Source organism: Emiliania huxleyi (genome assembly GCF_000372725.1).
Source record: "Emiliania huxleyi CCMP1516 unplaced genomic scaffold EMIHUscaffold_32, whole genome shotgun sequence".
Classification (NCBI taxonomy): Eukaryota; Haptophyta; order Isochrysidales; family Noelaerhabdaceae; genus Emiliania; species Emiliania huxleyi.
The window spans coordinates 804,327-811,215 of record NW_005199601.1 but is presented as its reverse complement, the minus strand read 5'-3'; the positions used below and the strand labels follow the sequence as shown (position 1 = coordinate 811,215).

The following is a 6,889-nucleotide window of genomic DNA, read 5'->3' as shown; positions in this document are numbered from 1 at the left end:
CCGACCTGGCCGTGTGTGATGCGGGCAAGCGTCGCGTGGGCGTGCACGGCTCTGAAGCCTCGCCTTCGGCCTTTCCCTAATTCGCTCCCCTGGTGCCTTACGCGTCCGAATTTTGTCGCGCCGGGCTGAGTCCTGCTTCTGAAAATTTGCCCCCTCTGGGAAGGAGCCGGAACGCAGAGCGCCGAGTGTAAAGTTCCAAAATAGAAAGAAAACAGACAACCCAAGGGAGGGATGGGAAGTTCCACACTCACTGCTTGGGGCACTTGATGAAAAGCACGTCCGCTTGTCCTTTCAGGACCACCCATACAGCTCGCGGGTTTGAGGTCGCAAGAGCCAAGATGGTGGCGTTTGGACATCCCAACCATCACACAAGACAGCCTGTAGGTGGTGGCGGGACGGCGCAGTGTTTGTGGCACTCGGCAGTACGGGCACCCGCGGCACGGCCCCGCTGTCGGCGGCTCTCGCGGGCTGCGGAACCGGCCCCAGAGGGGGACGGTCCGGGCGAGTGTGGCAGCTCCTGCGCTAGTATGGGCACCCTCTATCATAGCACTACTGATCCTGGTCATTAGAGCTGCCAGGGATAGCGTCAGGAGCCGGTAGGAGTAAAAACCCGTCATATTTTTTGAGACATCGTGTCCCACATATACGGTTGGGCTAAGTTTCTCCGAGACCTCGGGAGCGGGCCGGTTATTCACACCTCGGCAGTGTGGTCCATATACTCGCACAACGGAAGCGGCTCAAGGAGAAGGCGAGGAAGGGGCGGCGCGCTGCAGAGGCGGCGGGCGAGCCGGAGGTGGCGCCATCGCCGGCGCCGCCGCCGGTGTTCAAGACGCTCAGGGAGAAGAAGGCGGCTCAGGCGTCAGCGGAGGGCTGGGCGGCGGAGGTGGCGAGGGCCGAGGAGCTCTACGAGGAGCTGCGCGAGCGCGCGCCCCAGCACTGCCGCCGTGGCGGCAAGTGGGCGCGCGAGAAGTTCGTGATGGCGGTGCAGGGAGAGTTCCCACGCGCGCGAGGGGCAGGCGTTCCCAAGGGGACGGTCCTGTGCCTCGGCAGGGTGCTCGACGCGCACGATGAGCAGGATGACGCGGAGGGTGGGCACCGGGACTGGGAGGAGGACCCGCTCGGGTTCGACACCAACCCGATGCTGCTCCGCGCCATGTGCATGGCGTTCGAGTGAACGCCGTGCAGGCAGCCTGTGCCTTTTGGTGTACCCCGTTTGTACCGCGTCCTGTGCCCCCGAGTTCATTTAATAAAAAACGAGCCGGCTTTACCACATGGCATGTACCAACGATTGTGAATTTCGGGAAAAATGTACAAAAAACCTAAAGTAAGCACCGAAGGAAAGGCGGAAATACTCGAGTAGAGGGAGCGGACCAGCGGACCGTGAGTTGAGGAAATCGGAGGACGCGACCCACTTCGCCACAGACGGTCCCGCGCCTCGCCGCTATGACGGGTAGACGACCGCGGCTCGTGTGCGTGTACCCGTCTTTGTCCGGAGTGAAAAGTCCAACGCGCTCGTCGGTGACGGTGTCCTCCAACCTGCGCCGGGCTCGGCGAACCTCGACAGCGCCTTCGATGGCATGCAGCTCTTTGCGTCAGAAGCCTGGAGAGCAGCTCCTCGGCTGCTCGCACGCTCTGCACAGTTGACACAGCCTACTGTGCGGCTACCACAGCTGTGACAGCGATGGGCTCGCCCTCACTGGCCCTCAGTCACTTGTGCTGCGGCTTGTGTGAGCGACACTGCTCGGCGACTGCCGGCACACTGTGAGACCATGGGTGTGAGGTAAAACCACGCTACCAGCGCTTGGTCACATCGGCCCCGAGGTCAGATCCTTCTACTCTGTTAGTGACAAGACTTGTCTACTGGCTGGAGCCGAGCAGGAGGGCCCGGCGCACAACCCCTGGTCAACTCACGGTCCACACCCCGTATATTAACCTATATTGCTCAAACAAGTGCAGCGGTCTCACAAAGGACTAGGGGCAATCACTGTCAAAGCTCAAACTGACACACTGACACACGACGTACGCAGAAGCAGCAACCCCCTCACATATATTTTACACGTGGCACTTCGAAAAGGCAAGCACACTCAGGCAACTTCCACGTGTTGACTGAAGTTGCCCCTCCGAGGCACGCTCGCACGGAGCTTGCGCACGCCAGAGAGCCAAGCGACCGCATGTGTCGGAGGACTAGTCACTCCGTCCCTCGCGGCGGCTCACCCCCCTGCGGCTCCAGCCCCGCCAACGCCTCGCACACCGCCGCCTCCGCCGCCTCCTCCTCCGCCGCCGCCACGCCGAACGCCTCTCGCGCCGCCTCCGCCGCCTCCGCCGCCTCCTCGCTCCGCCGCACCGCCGCCTCGTACACGCGCAGCGTCGACTTGAGCGCAGACTCGAGCGCGTCGCACCTGCCGAGAGCTTCCGCGGCCGCCTCCTCCGGCGCAGCCGCCTGGCGGGGCAAGTAAGGCCAGGTCAGGTTCACTTCTCCACACACACGAGGTGGTGGGGCAAGGGCGGGGCGACCCTCGCGACTCCACCTCTGAAAGGCAGGAGCCGAGGGAGTGTCCAGGAAGTGTCTATGGCGCCGCTCAAGCTCGGATCTCCGCTAAATCTCCGCTGCATCTCCACTGCATCTCCGCTACATTTCCACTACATCTCCGCTATATTTGCCGCCTTTCGCCGCTCAAGCTCGGCGGTGTCGATCTTGTCGTTTGCCCAGTCAGCGAGCACCGGTGCCAAAATCTCCTGCACACGCCTCTCCAGCACCTCGCCGCCGCCGCCGCTGCGCGCCGCCGCCGCGGCGGCAGTCGCCCTCGCCGCGCGCTCCTCGATCTGCTGCAGCCGCACCCTGCGCGCCGGGGAAGCGGAGCGAGCCTAAACTCTCGACCTCGTGTGATCTTCGGGGAATCTCCCGCCTTGCACGCCAGGCCAGAGCGGCGAGCTCGCCCGCGCGCGCCCGCGCCGTGAGCCGGGGTCGGCCGCACCATCTCGGACAATCTCGGGTGACCTCGGGCGATCTCGGCTGCGACGCGAGTCGGACACGGCTGCCTCCGCCTCCTCCGCCGCCCCCGCTGTTGCCTCCGCCGCCGCCTCCGCCTCCGCGCCCGCTGCTGCCTCTGCCTCCGCCTCTCCCTCCGCTGCTGCCTCCGCCTCCGCTGCTGCCGCTGCTCTGCCGCTGGGGTGCCGATCCTGTGCCCCCCACGGGGCGACCGAGTTGGCGCTCGTCCCGCTGCTGACGAGTTCGTGCGGGCCGAGCGCCTTGCGCCCGCCCCCATACCCGTCCGGGCTGCCGCTGCGCTCTCGCCTTGCTCTTGTCGGTGTCGCCTTCCACGGCCGCTCCCCTTCACGACGCGTCGGGCCCAGCAGGAAGACCCGGCCTTCTCCCTCCCACGCCTCCTCCTCTCCCTCTGCAGACGCGTCCTCGACGCACAAGGTGCCGACCGCATAGTGCCGCCCGCCGACCGTGCGCCACCCGACGGTCCACACGCCGCCCTCTCCGTCCCACCAGACGATCTTGTTCGGGTCGCCCACCTGCTCGTAATACCCGTGCCTCTGGTACTTGTTTTTCCCGCTGTGCCCAAACACGCCCTTTCGGTAAATGCCCAAGTACGGCGCCGCGTCGGCCGCGTCGGTGCTGACGAGGCAGATCTTGTCCGCCATGTGCTGGATGCCCGCGGGCGCCACCTTTGCCGGCCGGAACATCGCATCGTGCACCGGCTCATGAGACTGCATGCAGGGAGGTAGGCCACAGCCGCGCCGGCCATTGGGAGCACCACGCAGGAGCGCCGTGTAGCAGGGCGCGACGAGCCAGGCGAATGCAAACATCAAAGTGCAGCCGGCCGGTAGCGCTGGCGGCGCCACACAAAGGTGGAGGAGAATTTTCTTCTATTTTCTCTCGGAAGCAAGAGCCGCTCAGCGTTCCTTGTCTGACCCGACCTCTCTTGCCCCGCCCGAGCATGATGGCATTCGCACGCAAGGCACTCGCGCGCCGCCCTGCCTAGACTCCCCTCTCCCGGCCGGGGTGGCCGCGCGGGAGCCAGTCATCGAAGCTCAAAAGAAGCTTTTCTACCCCCAGCCGACTCCGCGTGAACTCTCGAGGGTTTAGCTAGAACTCTGTTCACACCGAGCAGCTGGGAGTGGCAGCAGGAGCCTTCGCCAACTAAAAAACACAGCACCGATGCCGACTTAGTGTGGGGAGGGTCGGCGAGCACTCACTCACTAGGCGGCGCCGCAGGGCCGGGGCACTGGCCACGGCCTCGCCGACCACTAGAAGGCGGCCCACCCACTACGCGCACTATCTTAGTGCGCGGGGTGGCAGGAGGCACCCACTAGCCCGCTCGCCGGCGGCCCACTCACTACGCGCACTATCTTAGTGCGCGGGGTGGCAGGAGGCACTCACCCACTAGCCCGCTCGCCGGCGGCCCACTCACTACCCTACGCGCACCAACTTAGTGCGCGTGGTAGCTGAGCCCACCTCTCCGTCCGCCGGCGAAGGGCACTGCGAGCGGCCCGCTGGACCACTCCCCCCCGGCCGGCCGGAGACACTCACTTCCGCACAATAAGTTAGTGCGGTAGTGCGCGTAGTAGCCGAGCCCGCCTCCGTCCGCCGGCGAAGGGCACTACGAGCGGCCCGCCGGACCACTCCCCTCGCGGCCGGCCGGAGGCACTCACTTCCGCACACTAAGTTAGTGCGCGTAGTGTCCCGGCCTCCGACCACGACTCCCGGGGGAGCACTTCACCACTTGATCCGCCACGGCGCACCACTAGCCCTCGTCCAGCTCACAGACTAACTTGCGCCGACTTAGTTCCCCGCAGGGCCCGGGACCACTCACTCACTGCGGCATCAGTGCTCTTCACACGACCTGGCGAAGGCTCCTGGTGGCAGGGCCGGCGCCCGAAACAAGCAGAGAGAGAGAGAGCAACCGAAAGCTGCCGAGGATACAAAGATGATGTGCGGCGATGCGCGTGAAAGCCCAACGTCCCCGCTCCCCGCGTCCGTGTCTGCGCCCGGCAGCACGAGCGTGGCCGCGCTGATCGCCGATGCCGACGGGGGTGCACTGGGTGAGCGGCTAGCGGCGATGGGCCTCGACGCCTCGCGCTCGTCCAGCTTTGCGGCGGCGGCGGCGCGACTGCTTGCCGCCGGCGTGGCGCCCGAGACTCGCGCGACCGCCTTCTGGGTGCCCGGCCGCATCGAGGTGCTCGGCAAGCACACCGACTACGCGGGCGGCCGGAGCCTGCTCTGTGCCGTCAACCGCGGCTTCTCTGTCGTCGCCGCCGACCGCGACGACGCCGTCCTTCGCGTCTTCGCCTCGTTCGAGCTCACCGGCGAGGCCGACGTGGCCGAGGTGGCGCTCGCGGCGGCGCCCGAGGCCGCGTCGCCTGCCGGCTGGGCCGTGTACCCGGCGGTGACCGCCCGCCGGCTCGCGCGCAACTTTGGCATTCGCGGCAGTGTCTAGGAAGTGTCCATGAAGTGTCTAGGCAGTGTCTAGGCTTGCGCGCAACTTTGGCATTCGCGGCGGGGTCGATCTGGCGCTGAGCTGCGACCTGCCCGAGGCGTCGGGAATGTCGTCCTCGTCGGCAGTTGTCATCGCCACCTTCCTCTGCCTGAGCGCGCGGAACCGCCTCTCCGCCCAGCTGCGCGCCCGGCTGCCGACGGCCGAAGCGCTCTGCCACTACCTCGGCTGCGTCGAGAATGGGCAGGACTGTGGCCACGAGCTTCCGGGCGACGCGGGGGTCGGCACGTTCGGCGGCTCGGAGGACCACACCGCGATCCTCCTCTCCCGGCGCGCCGAGCTCCGCGTCTACGCCTTCTGCCCGACCGCGCTCGAGGCGCCCCTCCCTCTTCACAAGTCCCACGCCTCACCCCCCCCGCACCCCCCGCCGAGCGACGCCGGGTCATTCCCTGTTTACTGCTTCGTGGACGGCTCCTCCCTCCCCTCCTCCCTCCCCTCCTCCACCCCCGACCCACGCGTCGTTGGTGGCCAGCCGATAGTACCACCCCGCCTCTCTCCGTTCTTGGCCGCCGTCGACGGACGGCACGGCCTCACCAAACTCGAGTCGCCTTGCCGCCTGCCCGCCGGCACGGCAGTGTCTAGGAAGTGTCTAGGAAGTGTCTAGGAAAGTGTCGCCTTGCCGCCTGCCCACCGGCCCCGCATCCCCGCACAGACTCGTAGCATCGGTCCGATCGCAGGGCGGCGTGGTCACTGGTGTAAGCAGGCGCCCATAAGCAGGCGCCCACCTCACGACGCCATCTCGCATGCCCTCCCAGGCCACCCTCCCCTCGCCGCCCTCCCTGACTTGGCTCATCGCTGTCTCGGGCGCGACGGCCCGAAAGGGCGCCGAGCGACTCGCAGAGTACAACAACGCCGCGCTGCTCGCGCGGGCAGCCGCCGCGGCGGCCGCGGCGCCGGGCACCGAAGGCGTTGCGAGCGGGCTGGACGCTCGCTGTCCGGGCGCCGGCGGCGGCTGTCTGCGCGCGGGCGGCCCCGCCGGCTCTGCAGGTGTGAAGAGACGCTGTTCACAGCCGCCGCCCACGCTCGCATCGGTGACGGCGGCGGCGGCGGCGGAGCTGGGGCTGCCTCGGTCGGACCAAGGCGTGCGGCGGGCGGTGCTCGCCCGCATTGCGTGCGCCGACCGCGGCGGCGGCCCCTCGGGCTTTCCGGCGGGCGCGCTGGCGAGGCGTTTCTCCCTCTCCCTCTCTTTCTCTCTCTCTCTCTCTCTCTCTCTCTCTCACACACACGCACGCACGCACGCACACACACACACACACACACACACACACACACACACTCACACACACACACTCACACTCCTCTCTCTCTCTCTCTCCCACTCACTCACTCTCTCTCTCTTCCTCTCCCTCTCCCTCTTCCTCTCCCTCCCTCCCTCCCTCCCTCTT

The 6,889-nt window shown here is 67.0% G+C and overlaps 3 protein-coding genes across 3 annotated transcripts in view; 2 read left to right on the top strand and 1 right to left on the bottom strand.

Annotated features, from left to right (window-relative positions):
- Positions 1 to 231: 231 nt before the first annotated feature.
- Positions 232 to 1,174, top strand: EMIHUDRAFT_207853 (hypothetical protein; the record flags this gene model as incomplete). The annotated part of the gene is made up of 3 exons (XM_005774147.1): positions 232 to 238; positions 405 to 495; positions 706 to 1,174. 3 exons carry the CDS (start codon positions 232 to 234, stop codon positions 1,172 to 1,174), a joined length of 567 nt encoding a protein of 188 aa, XP_005774204.1.
- A 1,014-nt stretch (positions 1,175 to 2,188) lies between these two features.
- EMIHUDRAFT_101602 (hypothetical protein) lies at positions 2,189 to 3,816 on the bottom strand (the record flags this gene model as incomplete). The annotated part of the gene is made up of 3 exons (XM_005774146.1): positions 2,189 to 2,440; positions 2,758 to 2,839; positions 2,999 to 3,816. The coding sequence occupies 3 exons, from the start codon at positions 3,814 to 3,816 to the stop codon at positions 2,189 to 2,191; spliced, it is 1,152 nt and encodes a 383-aa protein (XP_005774203.1).
- Positions 3,817 to 4,941: 1,125 nt separating this feature from the next.
- The window catches only part of EMIHUDRAFT_450831 (hypothetical protein), a gene marked incomplete at its 3' end in the record, with an annotated part of 2,513 nt that continues 565 nt past the window's right edge, over positions 4,942 to 6,889 (top strand). The window contains exons 1-2 of the mRNA XM_005774145.1: positions 4,942 to 5,410; positions 5,481 to 5,840. Of these exons, the coding sequence (XP_005774202.1) occupies positions 5,070 to 5,410; positions 5,481 to 5,840 (701 nt within the window). The 5' untranslated portion in view covers positions 4,942 to 5,069. The remainder of the gene's footprint in view (positions 5,411 to 5,480; positions 5,841 to 6,889) is intronic.